The 21325-nt window shown below is 48.5% G+C and overlaps 1 protein-coding gene across 1 annotated transcript in view; it reads left to right on the forward strand.

Moving 5' to 3' along the window:
* Positions 1-333: 333 nt before the first annotated feature.
* Positions 334-21325, forward strand: part of LOC146833903 (coagulation factor XIII B chain-like) — a 204497-nt gene continuing 183505 nt past the window's right edge. Inside the window, exons 1-2 of the mRNA XM_085601809.1 lie at positions 334-470; positions 13549-13749. Of these exons, the coding sequence (XP_085457935.1) occupies positions 389-470; positions 13549-13749 (283 nt within the window). The 5' untranslated portion in view covers positions 334-388. The remainder of the gene's footprint in view (positions 471-13548; positions 13750-21325) is intronic.

The following is a 21325-nucleotide window of genomic DNA, read 5'->3' on the forward strand; positions in this document are numbered from 1 at the left end:
AAATCACCTATTAAGAGCTCAGGGTTAGGACTATCAGTGTGCATTCCATCATGTGAAATTGATTCTTCTTCTAAGTGGAGTAATGTAAATCGAAAGGGAAACTTTGAACCCAATGATGTCTCCAATAAGGGATGCGAATGCTCTGTAATTGCAGTCTGTACTGTCCTATAAATAAGACATTAACGCCCCATAAAATACATAATTAGATTTAGCAAATCCCAACAAAAATTGACAAGATCTATGTTTATTTGCACTACCCTTCCTCTGTTGCAAAGAGAAAAAAAGACAAACATAATTGTAAATAATTAACTGGGCAGGTCAGGAGAAGGTTAGCCGGAGCTAGTAAGAGAACCGCAGCATTTGAGGTCAGAGTACCGAGAACACAGACATGAAGAGGAAAATGGGGTGCACTGGTTGGATCTCGCTTCTGACTCTGACCTTGTATGGCACAGGGAGAATCACTGCGGAAGGTACATATTCGTCTTTACTTTGGTCTGTAAATGCATGTTTGTATTTGTGAACCTTTCACTAGCAATAGTGCAAATGTCTTACGATTAGAGGCAGCACTTGTAGCATCTTATCATTGATTCCTGAGAGAATGCTGCATGTTTGGTTGAGAGGGGGATGAGAGATCGATCACAAGATGGCTACAAGAGTTACATCAACCAGTCTGAAATAGAGAAAAGGGGATGCTCTTAAAACACCATGCGTTCTTGACGTAGAGTAGGGCCATAGCAGGATATATGTCAGAGATAGATGTCAGCTTTCCAACGGAGTGGTTGTACACATGAAAATACATTTAATTATAAAGACATAGGGATTTGAGATTAGTCAAAAAACGTCCTGCCCCATGATCAAAGGGCAGGCTGAAACTTTGAAAGAGATTGCCTGCCCAAGGCAAGTTGTTGCAAAGCCATGGGTGCAATTATACGCAGGAGTTAGGAAACAGAAGAGACAGCTGTGTGCTAGGAGCACAGTGAGATAGTCTGCTGTTTTTCAAATTTGAGGAGGGTAAGGTACATCCTGAAAGATTAAGACAGCATCAGTTGCCTAGCATACGTTGTAGCAGTTGTGTTCTGAGGCTCGAGGCACTAATTTCTCTCTGGGCAATATAGAAAGTAAGTGGTGTGGCCTGATTTTGCAGATGCTGAGCAGGTGAGCACATCCAGAGGTACTGGTTTCAGTTCTAAAACAAAATGTTGGCTTTTCCTGACAGAGTTAGCCCCAAGACTGCAAGCCAAAGTGCAGGACATATTAAGAGGAGTAAAGGAACTTAGGGGCATATCAACAACAACCGGCGATAATTACAGCTCGGATAATTATCGCCGGCTAGCGCCGATTTTTATCGCTGAGATAGCGTGCTATTAGCAACGCTTATCTCATCAGCGATAAAAATCCTAGAGCTAACTGGCTAATGTGAGATTATCGCTGGAAATCCAGCGATAATCTCACGTTAGCTAGTTGATAGGGACTCACAAACTTAGCCATGATATCCACCTTCCATAGGATGTCATGGCTAAGTCAGTCCTGAAGCAGGTGTTAGGAAAGTAGCGATAACAGGTGTTATCGCTACTTTTCCTGACGCTATGCTTTATAGCGTGGGGCTTGATGATAGGAGAAATGTCGCTTAGCGACATTTCTCCTATCATGTCAGGTCACGAACGCCCACATTGCATCTCATTAGAGATGCAAAGCTGGGCGTTAGACATCCCCACGCTAAAGCAAGGTTTCACGCGTTAGCGTGGCCTTGCTAATATAGCGATAAAATTATCGCGGGTAATTTTTTATCGTCTCGTTGTAAATATGCCCCTTAGAAGGGAGCAGCTGCTGAAGGGAAGAGGGTGGTCTTGATCCTGCTGATGGTATGGATTAAGAAGCATGCACCCATCCAACATCGAGTGTCACATAGGGATGAGAAAATCTGATTGTCTTTATCATAGAGTTGATATGACAAGCCAAATGCCAACTTGATGTTACTTGGAGAGGTTATGCTTTGGGAAAAGACTAGATGGCCAAGGACATAAGTTTGGGGAAGAGCCGCTATTTGTGCGATGGCATGGAGCTGGATAAGCATGAGTGATTGAATGAGTGAGCACAGACTCTTATTTAAGTATATAACATGCATTCCCACATCATTTTACCATCACCTCCTACACAGTAAAACAGTGCTTATCTCACAAAAGGATTGCAAGTATGAAAATTATGCATTGTTTTACAAGAGAATTGAAAATTAAATCTTCTAAGGAAATAAGGCAAAGACTGCATCATATTATTGCTAAATTATAGCTGTGCCTGGCTGCCTAATTCGGCCACTAAATTCCACTTTGATGTTAATATTCCAGATTTTGTGCTGCGAGTCTCCTCCCCTTTCTGTTCTAGGTACTACTTTCTTGTCAGTGTTAAATTGCGTACAATCACACATTGAATCACAGTTGTGCGCATATCATTCCAGATTCAGTCAGAAATTCAACTCCTTGTGCTATCGTGCTATGTATGTTCCTAACTAAAAGGAATTCCCAATGCACAAATGCCCACTCTCCGTGCAGTTATTCATCTAGATGCCAGGTTTCCCACAGGCATAAGAAATTGTTATCACATCTGTACCATTCTGAACAAACTGGTTGAGCTGCTCATTGAGGCAAAGAGCTTTTTCAAAGTATCCTGCATTATCCACAAATTGCTCCTCAATCGATGTTGATGAGAAATTAGCAATTTCTAGCAGACATCACCACCTCAGAGTGCTGACACCCTTCTTCTCAGAATTATAATTCTTTAAAAGACAAAAATACAAAATGACTTCTCGAGTGTACACTGAAATTGTTGAACCTCCTTAGTCCAATGTCTATCAGGACAACCTCATCCAGAGAAACTTTATTAAAGGAGCTGAAATGCTTGTTGCTTACTAATCACATCTTGGGTACTATCTATTCCTAAAACGTACTACTTCCATTGCTAGTAGTTCTTTACAGTAGGTTATGTATATAAAGACTTTATTTATTTTCCTTCTACTTTTACATATTTTTTTTTTTTTAACACTTTATTGATGACCGCAATGTGTAAAATACATAACATAGGCAATATGCAGTCTATACAGTCTGTTTTTTCCTTTGCCCTTAGTACATCAATTACAATATATATGCCCCCACAGAAATTCTGTTTCCATTGTCCTATAAAACAATAAAAAGCATTCTGTGGCAATAATGCTATCAAGCAAACAGTGGAAAATGTTCTCTCGTGGGTGTCATTACAAAGTTGTATATGTTAACATTCAACTGATAAAGCTTATTCAAACTCATTGCCCCCCATCCCATCCCTCCCTACCCCACTCCTGGTCATTCTTACTTCAACTAGCACGGTGATCGTGATTGGTCTATGTTCGTTATTCTCCTAGGGGGTGTAATTTTCATAGCAAGATCATAATTTCTCGGGTCTCAGGGCCTGACTCCGAGAGGCCATATGGCGTTGTTGCGTATTGCTGGATCAGGTTAGCTTATATAGGGGATAGATCAAGTGCTTCCAGTTCAATTATCATAGCCTCCCACTCCAGTGAGATAGGATGCTTCCTTAGCCCTCTCTCTTCTTCTCTGCGAAGGGCTGCACCCTCCGCCCGTCCCCACTGAATCATGTCAGTTTGCCAAATAGCGACCGCCGGGCATCTGGGGGACTTCCACCTCATAGTAAGTACTCTGATCGCCAAAATGAGTGCTAGGTCCAAGAACCTTAACCACACATTCTGCACCCCTGAGCGCCGACGAAGGCCCACCAGGCAGTTCAGGACCTCAGCCGGAACCGAGAGCTGCGTTACCCTCGTCAATGAATTGCGGACTCTCCCCCAGTAGCCCCGTATGCAGGGGCACGACCACAGCATATGAATAAAGTCCGCCTCGTCTCCCCTACAATGGGGGCAGCAGTGAGGGGAGTCTGGAAACATGCGATGTATCTTTTTCGGGGTGAGGTATGACCTATGAAGGATCATTGTCTGAATAAATTTGAGTTCCGCATTACGCAATACTTTTTGGGGGTGTTCCAGCACACTCTTCCATGCTTTATCCATAATCTCAGCTACAGAGTCTTCCTCCACCCAGCGTGCCCTCAGGGAAGTAAGTGAAATTGCTGCATGTGCCCTGACTCCAGTGTATAGCCAACGTACTAAATGCCATATAGTATATTAGGTGTACCAAATCGTGTTGTGGGGGTTCATTCCTCTGTGGGGCCCAAGCGGTTCTGATGTAATGCGTTACAGTAGCGTGTAAGAGATATAAGCGTGGGGGTGCCCGTGTGGCCTGTATGAAAGAGTCGTCATCTAGCATAGTGCCGTTCCCAAAGAATGCCCCCACTCCCTCCACCCCATTGTCTGTCCAGTCTCGTAATCTGGCCTTCGTGAGTCTACCCTGCAGTGTAGGGATACTAGGGATGGGGATGTTCGCGGCGTACGGGAGTACCGTAGATGTATAAGATAGAGCCTTCCTCCAACACAACAGGGCGGTCTTCAGTAGGGGAGGACAATCCGGGGGAATCCTAGCCTTCGGTAGCAACAAGGAATGCAATTCCCCTCGATCCAGCCTCTGCGATGTAAACCCAATCTCCTGCAAATTCCTCCCTGCGGTCCAGTATGAGAGCCACTGGAGCTGGCTTGCGTAGTGGTAGCCTCGGAAGTCAGGGACTCCCAGACCGCCATTGTGTGTTGCCAGCTGGAGCTTTCGAAGACTTATTTGTCTGCGGCCAGCACCCCAGATAAGACTCACCAGTATCGTGTTTAATGTGTTAAAAATGGATTGCAGGAGGATCACGGGTAGATTCACAAAGTAATATAATAGGCGAGGCAGCATCACCATTTTTGAGATAGTGATCCGTCCCATTACCGATAAAGGCAGAGAGGACCAAAACCCTACACTAGCACGGAGCCCCGTTATTGCTCGCTGTATATTGCCCTCAATTTGATCCTCCTGTGTTCTGTAAACCTGGATACCGAGGTACTTAAAGGTGGTAGGAGTGACCGGTAGGGTATAGGTGCCAAACTGCAGGCAGGTTAGATGTGGCGCCTCTTGGAAGAAATAGCTCGTCGATTTCTCAGAGTTTATGGCCAGTCCCGACAGTCACTCAAAGGTGGCAAGTATATTAGGGAGAGGGGCATTATCAGCGGTCAGGTCTCGTAGGTATAGGAGAATGTCATCTGCATAGATGGACATCAGGTGGCACACTCTATCAATGGGAATGCCAAGCAGGGCCAAGGGTTCCAGTGCAAGGACAAAGAGCAGGGGAGATAGAGGGCATCCCTGCCTCGTGCCTCTGTAGATATTATATTGATCTGAAATGTAGCGACCCGCGCGATCCCTGCCCGTAGGGGACGTGTACAATAATCTGACCCATTTAAGGTATGTGTCCGGGAATTCAAACCGTCTCAGAGTCGCGAACATGAAGTCCCAGGAAAGGGAGTTGAATGCCTGTTTAAGGTCCAACACCATACACCCTGTGTATTGGTAAGCTCGTGGGGTGGCCTTCATTACATAATGTAGCCGTCTGGTGTTCAAAGAGGTGCTGCGGTTTGGTAGGAAACCGCACTGGTCCCGGTGGATGAGCGTTGTAAGATAGGGTTGTATGCGATTAGCCAGGGCCTTGCTGAGGATTTTATATTCTGTAGATAGCATAGTGAGGGGTCTGTAATTAGACAGCTCCAGCCCGTCCTGCCCTGGTTCAGGTATGGACGTGACCAGTGCCTGCATGGTGGAGTCTGGCAGGTGGCCAAGCTCAAAAGCAGTCCTGAACACAGTGCAGGTACTCTTACTTGTCACCATCAATCTGCCATAGCAAATACGGTACTGTGATCGTACAAACTGAGAACGTATTAAAAGTGTGCCGTGCTACGATTTCCTGTAGTCTCCTTCCGGATCCCACTCAGTTCCATGAATTGGTTATGGGCCAAAGTAGTCCTTAGAGGGCCTCATTATTAGTGCACTGGATTCGGTCTCGTTAAGTTAGCCTCCCCCCCCCCTCCCTAAAGATTCAGAGTAGGTCTGGTAAAATTCTACAGGGAGCGCATCCATCCCAGACGTCTTGTTACGGTTTAGACCCTTGATCGCAGCGCGGATGTCTTGTTGAGTGATAGGGCCATGTATTTCTTCCTGCACATCAGCAGATAGCACTGGGAAGGGGAGGTCTTGGACAAACTCAGTGATGGAGGAGCTTTCTACCGAAACAGGGGGTGCATAGAGTGCTTCAAGGTGATCATGAAAGGCCGCGTTGATTTCTTCTTGTGTGTGGACTATATGTCCCGCTAGGGTCCGGATTCTAGTTATAACGGGTGGGTCCGGTCTATCTCTAACTATGCGGGCAAGTAACGCACCCGATCTATCCGCTTCGGTGTGTTTTCGTTGGAGAAACGCCCTGTAATCTATTGTCCGCAGCGTCTCCAGTGTTTCCACATGCTCAATGTGTGCGGATTGCAATGCCCCCAGTTTGGCAGGGTCTGATACTACCTCCCTCTCCAGTGCATGTAGCCTATGTTCAACGTCCTTCAGCCGTTGGTGTGTCTCCTGCCTATCCCCCACTAACTGTCCAATCGTAGCCCCTCTCACCACCACCTTCAATGCATCCCACTCGGTCAGATTGGAGGAGGCTGTGTTCCAGTTCCAAGTAATTGGTGATAGTGTTAGACAGAGTCGTGCAGAATGGGGCATCTTCAAGTAGGTGTGGATGCAACCTCCATGTGGGGACTGGGGCAGGCACCATGCCCCAATGGAGTGTTAGCTTGAGGGGGCTGTGATCAGAGAAGGTCTTTGCTAGATATGTGGAGTGGTGGGCCTTCGCTATGATGGATTTCGAACAGAGGAACCTGTCAATTCTGGTATGGAGACTGTTTACCGGGGAGTAAAAGGAATATTCCTTGTGGGTTGGGTGAAGGCTGCGCCACACGTCAGAAAGTGTCCACCCGCTGGTCCATGTTGTGAATTGCTCTGCTAGTTTGCTAGCATTCGTGCCATGCACGGGGGTGTGTGACCTGTCTAGTTCAGTGTCCAGTACCGCATTCCAATCCCCACCTAGTATCCAGGGTATCCCGTCCCAGTCCGCTAAGACTGCACCCACCATACCCAAGAAACGGTCCTGGTCGAAGTTAGGGGCATAAATGCTGCCAAGGACCACCGGGGAGCCATCGAGGGTGCCCTTCACCAGGATGTAGCGACCCTGGTCGTCTACCCTGCGCTCCAGTTCAATAAAGGGTACCCCGTGGCGTATCCAAATAGTCGCTCCCCTAGCGAAGGCGGAATAATTGGTGGAATAAATATGTCCCCTCCATTTTTTCCGCATCTTTTGTGTTTCAGATTCGGTTAGGTGGGATTCCTGGAGGAACGCCACCTGTGTCTTTTGTCGAAGGAGGAATGCATGAATACGGTGCCTTTTCTGGATTGCACCTAGTCCCTGTATATTCCATGTGATGAAGTTATATGACCCTGTTGTGTTAGCGTTCCCTGCCATGTTGCAAAGTATTCTGTGGAGCTCCCATTCCTGTGGAATCAGTAAAGCAGACCTGACCACAAGACCTCTTTCCCATAACCGGAACAAAACTTGGCGCAGCGCCTAAACTGCACTGGGCCCAACATTGGAGTACCAATAATATGAAACAAGCAACGGTGCGTACGCAAGAAAGGAGGTAGCCACCCCAATACCTAATCATGGTCATAAAAAGGGGGTCTGCAACCCAGCAGCTCTACGGTACTCCGCCCCCTGGGGGGGAGGAACTGTGTGCAGATGAGATGGGGACATAATTATTGGCACACTCCATCCCAATGGGGAGTGTCACGAAGCCCCTCCGCAGATAGCGCACAGCCCAGGTGCATCAGAGCGCAGCAGTTGTATCAATGGGATAGAAGGCTGTAGCCCCACCTACCCCCAGAGAGAGTCCCGGAACTCATCAGCATACACAAAAAAGCATTATAAGTTAAAGGATACGATAGTCTCTCAGGTCCAGGGCTCACTCCATCGGCAAGGGCAAGTCCAAGTCCCACATTCTCCGACTCAAGCTTAGTTGACTCTTCCCCTATATTCAGTTGTTGATCATATCATCAGCTGGCCTCGGTGTGATCGTGGGGAAGAGAATTGCACTGTGCTCTGAGTCCGAGTGAGTAGCACTGTCCTCAGAATCAGTGGAGATTTTGTGTGAGTCATCACGGAAGGCTCCGGCAGCCGCAATCGCTCCCTCCTGATCTCGTTGCTGTTGTTCCCGTGATGGGCCGGCGCCTCCTCTACTCCCGTCGGGGTTATGAGTTCGACGAGGGGTCCTTTTCAGGAGTGTGTCTGAATCCTGCGAGAAAATATCCGGGTTCCTAATTTGGCTAGAACCGATGCACATGACTTCCAACCATTCCTCAACGTCTGCTGGGCTTTCAAAAAAGTGGGTTTTCTTATCGTGTATAACCTTCAGCCGGGCGGGATATAAAAGTGCGTATTTGAGGTGTGCTTTCTGTAGTTTTTTCTTCACAGCCTGGTCGGATGATCTTTGTCTCTGCACCAACACTGTGTAGTCGGGATACAGGGAGATGCGGTGGTTTTCATACTGGATTATTGCCTTTTCTCTAGCTTTTTGTAATAGGACGTCGCGGTCTCGATAATTGAGTATTTTCACGTTCAGGAGGCGGGGCGGTACACCGGGCCTGGGCTGTCCCGTCGGAATTCGATGAGCTCGTTCCACACAGAAGTACGGGGAAAGTCCTTCAGGTGCTACATGATCCCTGAACCATGTCTCCATGAAGTCTGCTGCCCTGTTCCCCTCGCAGCGTTCCGGCAGGCCAACGACACGGACATTGTTGCGTCTGTTCCTGCCCTCCGCATCCTCCACCCGATCCAGGAGCGTCGTCACCTGCTTTTGTAGTTGTTGCAGTGTGGATGAGTGTTCCGCTACTCTGGGGGCAAGGTCAGTGATCGATTGGCTGTGATCTTTTACCGTGTCCGCCAGTTTATTATGGTCTGCCTTCAGCAGCGTGAGCCCCGTGGCCAGCATACCCATTTGTAGTTCCAGTGCTGTTCTAGTGTCTCAGATTTCCTTGAAAATGAGGTCCAGTTTATCCGGTGGCTCTTCTGTATGTCCGGTCGATGTTGCCCCCGACGGGGAGAGCCGATTAGTGTGGCCCATTCGGCGGAAGAGCGGTCAGGGCCCTGTGGTCCCTCCAGCGTCCAAGCCCGATGCCTGTCCATGACGCAGCGCTGCCGCCAATCTTCGTACTGAGCCGTCCCTATGATCGGGTCCACGAGAACTCTGGTAGTGTCCCTCGTAGGGTTATGGCACAGCCAGAGTACGTTTCAGCGCACCCTGGAGGAGCATCGCCAATGGATCAGGGGGTCCAGGGAGGCAGTATCCCGCCGCGTATGTCCAGGCAGATCAGGTAGATCCCACGTTCGCGGGCAGTGGTGTCCTAAAGTTGTTAGGTAGTATGCCCTCCCAGGGCCCTCCGTATGTTGTTCGCTATGTGTATCGCCCCAGTACGTGTATAATACGCTCGGTCCACCGTAGGAGAATGCGTCTCGCGTTGTCGAACTCTGACTAAAGACGACGGTAGGGGCGCCCAGGGTTCCTCGTCAGCCAGCCCCACGTCGCAGGTTTCGTTGGGAGGAGGCGTCTCAGCATCTGTCACGCAGTTCCCCCCCGGGGCTCCGTGGCCCTCCGGCCACCTTCTATGTCCAGGCAGCCCACTGGCAGGGGAAAAGGGGTCAGGGTTGTATACTCTGGGTCACCTCGCTTCCCACAAGGCTCAATGTCAGGCCGCAGGATCTCACGCGGTACCGTGGCACCACACCTGGCACTGTACTGACCGTTAACTGGGTCTTCTGGCGCTCCCTCGTTCTCCTTCGGTCGCACCTCCTCTGGGGGCCGGTCCGGTCCATGGGCTGAGCGTCTTTTTACTGTAAGCCTCCAGCACACCTCCACCGTGCGGCTGTCCCAGGAAAATAGGCGTCGTATGGGCCAGGCCAACGGACTCCTCCACCGCTGCCACAGGCCCACGTCGCAGTGCCAATGTCCCGCCGCAGGTCTCGCCTCTCTTAAGGCGCGGCCTTGAGCAGGCCCGCGTCTGCCTCTTCTCTGCAGGCTGAACAGCTCCCGGGTTGCAGCAGGCCACAGATCTGGGGCCCGGGTACAGCGCAGGCGCCTCCGGAGCCCCCACTCACCTAGCCAGCCCACAGCGGGCACTCCCCTGGGCGACAACACTCTCGGCTCAATGTGGAGCCCCAGGCCGTTCCTCCGCTAGGCCCTTCGCCCCACAGCCACTGTCCAGTAGGTGGGTGTGGGGGGCCCCCAGCCCCCCCGCCCAGTGCGGTAGGCTGGCGCGGATCTCGCAGGGGCACCCGCGAATTAACAAAGGAGGATCCCCAAGTCCCACGCCAAGCGCGGGGCTCGGGCGGGAACACGCCCAGGTCCTCGCCTCGCGCCCGGGCGCCCTCGTCACTCCAGGCCCCGGCCTCCGCTCGGATCTGGCAGACGACAGGCTCCAGGGAGGATTCTCACCGGAGTGCCTCTATTCTGGCGGGTAAACGTCCTTCGCCGGGCTGGGGGCTGCGGGCTTCCCAGACGTCCGTCTCCCATCCATGAAAGTACGTAGGACAATGAAGGATAAGTAGGTTCCCCCGGGAGGGTCCGGAGCTCTACTGTGCTGCGACTGCCATGACAGACGGCTAGTCATGCCCCCCTACATATTTAGTTTTTGATACTGATTTACTTTGCCATATACGTATTTTGTCTTTGTATTTTGTAACTTACAGGCACATGCATCAATGTAAAAACCGGTCGCAAACTGGCAGATTCTCAGAATCTGCCCCTTTGACACCGGTATTTTTGCATTTGGGATGCATCATCCCAAAAGCAAAAATCGCAATTTAAGGAATCTCTAAATTGCGATTCCTTAAATTGCGATTCATGAAAGTGAAAAAATTAGCGATTTCGCTAATAGGGGGTGCAAATTACCATGAAGTTGAACTTCATGGTAATTTGCAAAAACTTTGAAAAATGCACTTTTGTGCATTTTTCAAAGTTTCATGTTGCGCACACACATGCCCTTAGAGCATGTGTGTGTGCAACATATGTGCACAGATCAATTTCAGGGGTGCAAAAGGGTGTCATTTGCATTTTGCACCCTTGAAATTGCATGAGCTATTCGCGAGTACCTACTGGTACTCGCAAATTGCTCATGCAATCTCCAACTCATTCCTATGGGCCTGGAGGCCCAAAGGAATGAATGGGACGGCGTTCCTTAATTGCGACTCGCAAATAAGGAATTTGTAGGAATCGCTATTTTTATAGCGATTCCTACATGCATAGGCTTTTGCACTTCCTTAATTGCGATTCCTTAAAAATCGCAATTAAGGAATCGCAAAAGTCTTTGTTGATGCATGTGCCAGTTAATCCTATATAAAGCGCTCTGTCACTCAGCCGGTTTGGTTTGCACAACTTGAAATTGATAATATATAAATATGTTTAACGGTGAATTTTCCAAGAAGGCATGATTCACAAAGGTATTTTTAGCCATAGACACACGTTTATTGGCAATTAAACCTCCATGTATGCCTCTCAGGAATGCACCAAAGGATTTCTGGCCCTTCCATATGGCCTTATTACTGTGGTTTTCTGTGCCACAAGCACAAACAAATCCCAGTTGTTGATGTAGGCTTTAAAGGGCATGATTTCCCTTGTAAATTTGTGAGCACCCAGAAACATAAGTTTGTTGCCATTCACAAACTGAATAGTCGGAGATTTGCTCAAGCCAATGGCTTCATTAATTACCGATTTGCATCAGTTACTACATATGGTAAGTGTATAGCATGAGCGTAAATGAAGTGTCAATATAATATACTTACAACTATTAAAAAATCAAATCTTAAGTAGCTCATATGTAACAGTTGTATGCATATAATGTGGACAATTTAAAATATGTGAAAATTGGAGATATTACTGTAATGGACAAGGGTAATACACTATATTTTAAGTTTAAAGATATTACATTATAGGTGACACCTTAATATGACACAACTAGGGCAGTGAGTGGAAAGGAAAGTCCCCTATTTAAAAACAAAAACAACATTTCCACCTTTATAATGTAGAAATACATATTTTCTGTTTATAGATATAGTCCCTCATTACAAGTGGCCCAGTAAATGGTGTGATGTTTTTCGCATCCGATAAAATCTAACTCCACCTTGTTGGAATTTATCTGGTGCAATAAATACCACTCAGTTACAAGTTCTGGGTGAATAACAATCAGATTTTGATGCTTACTGCACAAAAATCTGTATTTTGCAGACAATACCATGCATTTTCCGATAAATATTGGCAGGTTTAACCTGCTATTTACCTCAAACTCATAATTACGAGATGTGCAGTAAGAGTAGTTACCGCACATATCGCAATTAACTGGGTCGCCCGTAATTAGGGCCATTGTCTGGTCAAACTCACTGAAGCTTAGGGCCTCATTATGATGTCCGTCAGAAAGCATTTCGATGACTCTGTGTCAAAATTGTTTCCAACTGACTCGGATTCGGGGAGTCCGACCGACCGATTACGATGTTTCCGAACACCGTTCAGTCGGACTCCCATTGACTTAAATGGGTGGCTGTGTTCTGCTCGACAACATAGGCTCCCATAGCAAAACTGGGGGGTTGCAGAAAACCTTGCACCCTGTGGTGGGCACCCCATGGTGCCTGCCACACCGTGCATGTTTGGAAAGAGGGGACCCATGGGTACCCCTGCGGGCCCCAACCGGAGGCCTCCAAAGTTGGTTTTCGACAGCTGATCCGTGTCGGGAAAACCAAATTGGAAAGGCTGTCCGAATCCGACATCGTAATGTGTGGGTCAGAAAACGCGGTCCGTAGAGCTCTACGAGACTGCCCTGACCAACTCGGTCTCTCCAAATGCCGATTGGAACCGAGTCAGAAAGACTGAACGGTTACCTAACATTGTAATCCGGCAGTTGGAAATATTTCCGAACCGATCGAAAACATGGGTTCAGACATGGATTCGGACAAACCGAATGCCGTTCGAAGCATTTCCGACCGACATCGTAATGAGGCCCATAATTGTAGAGAGTAAAATAAATGCTTTCTGGAAAAAAATACCACCTTGATTAGGCTTCTAAAACTATCTGAAAATTAGATGCCACAAAACCTCCTATTAAACTGTTATGGTGATTGTAAGACTATCTGCTAGACTCTGGCTTGACTCAAACCCACCGATTGCTGATCAGTAGATGTAGGACTTGGTCTGCCACTTAACACTTAAGAAAATTGTTTGTCCAGTTAGTGAGGAGTTTCATAAGGAAATTAGCACTTTTTTGCACTTTGAGTCTTTGATTTTGACTCACATCAAAGAGGTTTCTAACTACTTGCATATTAATTAAGCTGTTTTGCCTGATTTGAAATCATTTAAAATTAGGAACTGCATTATTTCTTTTTCATTTACTGCCTAAAAAGATAATTATAAACATACAATGAAGTTTACCTCAGTTTGTTAAGAGCCTTCCTTGCATGACTAGTTCTTTGATCTGACTGCATTATTTTTTTTCTTTTTAGAAAATATGTGTGAGTTTCCAAACATTGAAAATGGGAAGATAGCACAATATTTTTATAACTTTAAAAAGTTCTACTTCCCAATGAGCCAAGGCAAGAAGCTGGCATTGTCTTGTACAGCGGGCTACACAACTGCAGCTGGTAACCAAGATGAGACAATTGCCTGCACACAAAATGGATGGTCTCCAGCACCCAAATGCTTTAGTAAGTACCATTAGTACCATTGTACTGCCTTGGGTAGAATGTTTTTTTTTCTGGACAAATCTTAGAACTTGTTTTAGGAACACAGGATGCATTGAGTTGATAGATCTTTTGTACCATTTCATTGTTTCCAAACATATCAAGTATGTCCATAGTTCCCCAAATGAGGGACAAAACTGACATCAACAATCTGGATGAAATGTTGGGAGTGGGACAACAAATAAGGATTGTCCTTTTTGCGGGCCACAGCTACCACTGTGGAACCGCAAAAAGAACATCCTGTGACTGCCAGCCCCTGTCCCTGTGCCATGCCTTTCTTCCTTGCCCCACTCAGCTGAATTGCATTTAATTTAGTCAGTCTCCGCAAGGAGAAAAGCGGTTCCTCTCTGCCACCACAGTTCCGCATAAGCTGCTCACTATTTATATCATGCTGTGACGGCCTCTCCTATCGCTCAAGTGGATTACAAGCCATAAAAACCCACGCAATGCCCATGGAACAGCAGGGTAATGCAGAGCAATGATTTGCACTGTGTTGAGTTACTCCAGATTTATGAAGCCACTGCGTATAGTGGCCTTGCATGGCTTCATAAATATAATTTTTCAGTTACATCGCACATGCGTCATAAATATGGCTCCAAGTATATTGTCATAGCAATTTTGGCTTTTTCACTAGGATATTTTCACCAGAGATGTGCTACCTTTTTGATATCAAAATAGGTGCTGATTAGGTCCAAGATATGACCCACTTGCTGAAGCAGTGGAGAAAATAAAGGACAATAATGTTTCTACAACAGACCCAGCTTTGTGACAGTCATTATCTACTGCCATCCACTGCAATATCCTTGGAGCAAAATTTGGCGAATAGGTGACAAAAGTGAAATTAGATCTACTAATGCAGTATACAGGCCGTGAGAAGGAACTTTGGTATGGTAGACTATGCAGCAGTTATCTATCTATCTATCTATCTATCTATCTATCTATCTATCTATCTATCTATCTATCTATCTATCTATCTATCTATCTATCTATCTATCTATCTATCTATCTATCTATCTATCTATCTATCTATCTATCTATCTATCTATCTATCTATCTATCTATCTATCTATCTATCCTAATATATTACATATAATATAAGCAATATATTGTTATGTACTTATCTGTGTTGTGAAATGATAAAAATCAGCAATAGCATTAAAATACTGGTGAACTTAGGCCAACGGTGAAAGATGGGCACCAAATCAAAATAACAGTGATGTGACATACTTTTTCTAGGTTGGTACATAAGTACCCATATTTCAGCCATTCAGCAGAGCCTAGTCTGTTCAACAAGTCCTTGGGGTGGGGGAAGTCCAGCCTCTTCTGATCCTGCAGCAACGTTCCCTCCAAATCTATGGATCTCTGTTACATGGGCCAGAATTTTTTTACAGAAGATGCTTTTGTCGACACAGCAGTAGCACCCGATGCAAAAATGCTGAGTGACCTTCCACTTAAAACCTTGTTGCCACTCAAAGCTATCCTGTCACGAAGTACCCATACATGAGGTACCCACAAACAGTGAAACGGCAGAAGAAAGAGAAGAGGAAACTTCACACTGCTGCCCCCTTACATTTCTCCTTTCCCCTCCTTGCAGCCCGCAACACTCTCAAACACCACCAACATCAACATTGAGAACAGCCCCCTTGATGAAGCCGATCTTTTAGGAGCAGGACCCGCTGACGTGAAGGCATCATGGGAAAATGCTGGAAGGAACGCGGGCTCCGTAAGAAGCAGGCCGGAGGCGGAAGCGGCGGCGCACATCTTGAACACTGGAGGAGACTGGAAGCCAGGATGCCAAGAGGAGAGAGGAGCTGGAGGAGACCTTGAACCGGGAGGGGAACCGACGAGTGTGTACATTCTCAAGCAACCCTCGGAGGACGAAGGAGACCAGAGGAGTGAGCAGCATCAAGCAGTGCCCCGCTACATTCCAGGAGGACGTGGCTATCTCAGGTGCATGGCCGGTTTCAGAATCTATTTAAATAGACTAAATACAAAGATTAGAGAAAGTCTGGAGACATGGGAGACTGGGGGGAGAGAGGGTCAATGGGTTATTGAAGATACACCTTATGAAGGACAGTAAGGGAATTCACTGGTGACGGTTGGGTGGATAGAGTTTCTTTTCGCCCTCACTCCCAGACCTTAGTAATCAAAACAAAAGAAGAGGAAAGAAACAAGTGACTTACTTGAGTCATTTTTTCTTCTCTGAGGGGCATTGGCGGGGACAGGACAAACAGAAGGCTGTTCTGAAAACCCTAGGAAAAGAGAAGAGAACCTTGTTCTACGTAAACCAGTATTAAAGAAAAATAACGAAAAGAAATCCTCAGTTTCAGTGTCTTTGCATTGCCTTTGCCGTAGCTTCAGTGCCACATATCTTCAGTTCACTGGCTCGATTAATCATACAGAAGAATAATTCAGATCACATCACCCTCTTAATGAGGAACCTCCACTGACTTTATTTAGAGGCACCTATTAAGTTTAAAGTCGCTATCTCTGCTGTCTTACATTCAGATCTCTTCATCCCAGTAAACCAAGATGCTAGCTAATCTCCTAAACATTGCCTGAGAAGTTCAAGGAGCAAGAACTTGCCTCAGTTGATACCCTTTGATCTCTAAAACAAACCTTGCCTGGCTCTGCCACAACTGATTGGAACTCTCTTGGTAGACCCCTCAGCCTTGAGGTGGTCTTCCCCAAAAATATTTGCCTTCCTGCTCCATTTTTTCTGATCTTGCTTTTGCTGGTCTTAGGACTCTGAACGCTTTACCACTGCTAACAATTGCTAAAGTGCGTGTTCACTCAGCTAAACATGGTAACATTGGTGTATACTGAATTGTCATTATTAATTTACTTATAAGGCCCTAGGAAAGTGGCAGTACATGTGCCCAGGGCCTGTAAATTAAATGCTACTAGTTGGCCTGCAGCACTGATTGTGCCACCCACTTAAGTAGCCCTTTAAACTGTCTGAGGCCTGCCATTTTGGCCTGGCAAAAAATAAACTTTTACCAAGCCCAAACCTTCCTTTTTAATACATATACATCACACCTAGAGTAGGCCCTGGCAATCCCATATGGCAGGGTGCAATGGATTTAAAAAGTAGGACAAATGCTTTTAAGTTTTACATGTCCTGGTAGTGAAAAACTCTTAAATTTATTTTTCACTTCTGCAAGGCCTATCTCTCTCATAGGATAAAATTGGGATCGTCTGTCTTATTACATTTTATAAGTGTAATTTCCAAATGGGAGTAGATAGTTAGATCATGTTTGGTGTCTCTGAAATCACAACTTAAAATCTTAACTTATGATGAAGTTGGATTTTAAATTGTAATTCTGAAAATGCCACTTTTAGAAAGTTCAAAGAACACATTATAAGAGTAATCCCGTTAACCCAGGTGAGACCGGGTAGAGATTGTAACAAAGCAAAAATGTCTCAACTGGAAGTCATTCGATCAGGGCAATTAAAATGATAGCATAAGTCACAAGCAAAGGAAACAAAGGAAGAGAGACCACAACGGGATTGGTAAGGTCTAAAGTAATATTTGTAGGTAGTTGTAACAGCACTACTGTACAATTTTATATACAGTGAACATACCACACAAGTGTGCACTGAACGTACTAGTGACGGTGAATGGCTCAGTGACACTGGGCTGAAAACAACAGTGTGAACGGCGAAGGAATAAGAACAAATAATATTTTGGTCAATGATACAGTGCAGATATATACAAAGTCAGGATGAATCGATTGACCACAGCAGCGCCAAAGTTCTGTGCTGGGTAGTCGACGGCGTTTCGACCTGATCAATTTCAGGTCATCATCAGAACAACGGTCACTAATTTTGAAGTAGTGCTGAGTGCCGCGAAAAAACAGGTCATGCGCGGTGGCCTTGGAGGTCCAGCAGTAATTCGGGTCAAGTGGTCATGCGGAGCGGCCTGAAGGGGGTCCAACAAGGCAGTCAGTCACGGGGAATCTACTGTACGAAATCAGTAGATGGTCCCGCGTGAGGAAACAGGGGTGGTCAGGAAATCGGAGCAAGGTAGGTAATTGTCACTTGGTTGCTCCACAAGATCTGGGGCAGACACGACCTGTGTGTAGGGAGAGGAGTAGTCCGAAGGAGCAGAGATCCAATCACTGAGCATGTGGGACGGGGCCAGCTTCGATTGCGCATGGTCGGGACCGTACCAGGATGTGGGAAGCGGGATCAATCAGGGAAGCAGAGTGTCCAAACACCTGGACGCTTCACTTGTCTCCTGCCTTCCCGCTTTTTCAGAGATTGGATCTCTGCTTCCCTGATCTTCCGATTTCCCGACCGGTCCTGTCGGAGATGGTTGGACCGCTGCGGTCTCGTTTGAGGCAGTTGGTCTGACTGCTGGATTAGGAAGCATGCATCCTGTACTCCAACCGACCTCTGAAAGAACACCGACTCCAACAGCTTTTCTCCGATCGTCAGAGAAAACAGCAGCCATAGGGCTGTAAATGGATCTCTGACCTCCGTCCGGATTAGGATGAGGGTTTCCAACAACCCGACCATGGTAGTCTGACCACCTGCCTCGAGAAACAAAGGATTTGTGGTGCATACTCACCCAAATCTGCTTCTCTCCAGCAGTCTACGCTGTGGATCCCTTTCTCCAGGTCCCCACTACCCCTGGGCAGCTGAACCACGATGACTACGATCCTGGGGGTGCCCGAATGCAGGTAAGTCCTTCCGCGTTATCTATCCCCATTGACTGGACTGTGCACATTCCGCCACATTCCAGCAATGAGGTACATGGTGCACAAGGCATATCCACACATATGTCATGCATGAGTGTATATTTTACATGTTTTCTCTTAGTTTTGTACACATTTTAAGCAGCATATTCAGAGATATGTGCTCCGCTGTAGCAGCAGTTGCATCGTAATATAGCGGGGGAAGCTTCCTGGTTCTGCGGTCAGAAAGGGCTCGCCAGGATAGCAGTTGGACGGTCGGTCCAAATGCCATTGGAATGAGGCCTGTAGTGTTGAATGTCCTTGTAACATGTCATGTAAAATGTTTTATGTTGAAGTAGATATTGTAGTTTTAAACTATTTAGGTGCCGATCACAATCCGGTAAAAACCGGGTACGAACCGTCGGACGGAGCATATTCTCCGTCCGACGCGTACCCGGTCGTCAAAATATACAAACATGGAATTACGATTCGCACGGGTACACCATTACCGTACGAATCGTAAAAAAGACCGACCGAACAAAAAACACCTACCAATGCGATCCGGGAAAGCGCCGACCTGACGTCGGGACGCACGCAGCCAGCCATTCACGACCCAGGAATCACGATTCGCACCGACGTCACCCCGCACGGTGAATATTTTGCGGCACCCAAAAACTGCCGGAAAATCAGGACGACGCGAACAAGGACCACCAGTACGCGACGGACAGACGGCGACGCGAACAAGGAGGACCAGTACGTGACGGACACACAGGACGACGCCACCAAGGAGGACCCGTACGCGACAGGACGACGCGATCAAGGAGGACCCGTACGCGACAGGACGACGCGAGCAAGGAGTACCAGTACGCGACGGACAGACATGGACCCGAACCTACGAGTCATCCCTGCCCTCATAGCAGTACACCTCCTCTACAGGTTACGACGCAGACGCCGCAGAAGGTCAGAATAACTAAGGGAGGGGGGAAAGTGGGGTGGGGTGGGGGTGGCACTACCAGGGCAGGCCACAAAACAACCACATGAGTGACACACTACACATGGCCTGGACATACCTGACTCCCATGCCCTGGTCACCACGAGGGGGTGGGGGCGTGTCCTGATAATCCAGCGACCGCCACAACGGAAGTCCGTCACCACGCGAACCGGCAACACAACCAGACAGGTACGTCCCGTACCCACGCCTGAAGAGCGTGGGTACGAGTCGGACCAGGCCCACACACGTCACCCCAACAATGGCGGGACGGATCGCACCCACGTGGCAAAGGCCTGGGTACGGGCCGCACAAACATCACATAGCGTGGGGACGGATATGTACGGACCCTACCCCCACCCCGTATGCAAGGAGCGTACCCCCCAGCCCAACAGTGCAAGTACGACCCGTACCCCCACCCGCGGACGTACGGAGCGTACCCCCAGCCCAACAGTGTAAGTACGACCCGTACCCCCACCCGCGGACGTACGGAGCGTACCCCCAGCCCAACAGTGTAAGTACGACCCGTACCCCCACCCGCGAATGCAAGGAGCGTACCCCCCTGCCCAACAGTGTAAGTACGACCCGTACCCCCACCCGCGGACGTACGGAGCGTACCCCCAGCCCAACAGTGTAAGTACGACCCGTACCCCCACCCGCGAATGCAAGGAGCGTACCCCCCTGCCCAACAGTGTAAGTACGACCCGTACCCCCACCCGCGGACGTACGGAGCGTACCCCCAGCCCAACAGTGTAAGTACGACCCGTACCCCCACCCGCGGACGTACGGAGCGTACCCCCCATGCCAACAGTGTAAGTACGACTCGAACCCCCACCCACGAATGCAAGGAGCGTACCCCCCTGCCCAACAGTGTAAGTACGACCCGTACCCTCACCCGCGGACGCACGGAGCGTACCCCCAGCCCAACAGTGTAAGTACGACCCGTACCCCCACCCGCGGACGTACGGAGCGTACCCCCCATGCCAACAGTGTAAGTACGACTCGAACCCCCACCCACGAATGCAAGGAGCGTACCCCCCTGCCCAACAGTGTAAGTACGACCCGTACCCACACCCGCGGACGTACGGAGCGTACCCCCAGCCCAACAGTGTAAGTACGACCCGTACCCACACCCGCGGACGCACGGAGCGTACCCCCAGCCCAACAGTGTAAGTACGACCCGTACCCCCACCCGCGGACGTACGGAGCGTACCCCCCATGCCAACAGTGTAAGTACGACTCGAACCCCCACCCACGAATGCAAGGAGCGTACCCCCCTGCCCAACAGTGTAAGTACGACCCGTACCCCCACCCGCGGACGCACGGAGCGTACCCCCAGCCCAACAGTGTAAGTACGACCCGTACCCCCACCCGCGGACGTACGGAGCGTACCCCCCATGCCAACAGTGTAAGTACGACTCGAACCCCCACCCACGAATGCAAGGAGCGTACCCCCCTGCCCAACAGTGTAAGTACGACCCGTACCCACACCCGCGGACGTACGGAGCGTACCCCCACCACACCAGTGTCAGTAGACACGTACCCTCACCTCTAATGCAGTGTGCGTAACCCCACCGTGTATGTGCCAAGCGCACATATCCAGAAATCGGAGGTGTGTGTGCAGAGTCCACCCAGCAGTGCCCTGAGACAGGAGGGGTGTGTGCAGAGTCCTCCCAGCAGTGTCCAGACCCAGGAGGGGTGGGTGGTGAGTCCTCCCAGCAGTGCCCAGAGACAGGAGGGGTGGGTGCAGAGTCCTCCCAGCAGTGTCCAGACCCAGGAGGGGTGGGTGCAGACACCTCCCAGCAGTGCCCAGAGACAGGAGGGGTGTGTGTAGAGTCCTCCCAGCAGTGTCCAGACCCAGGAGGGGTGGGTG

Source organism: Triturus cristatus, chromosome 4_2, assembly GCF_964204655.1.
Source record: "Triturus cristatus chromosome 4_2, aTriCri1.1, whole genome shotgun sequence".
In the NCBI taxonomy this organism is placed as follows: Eukaryota; Metazoa; Chordata; class Amphibia; order Caudata; family Salamandridae; genus Triturus; species Triturus cristatus.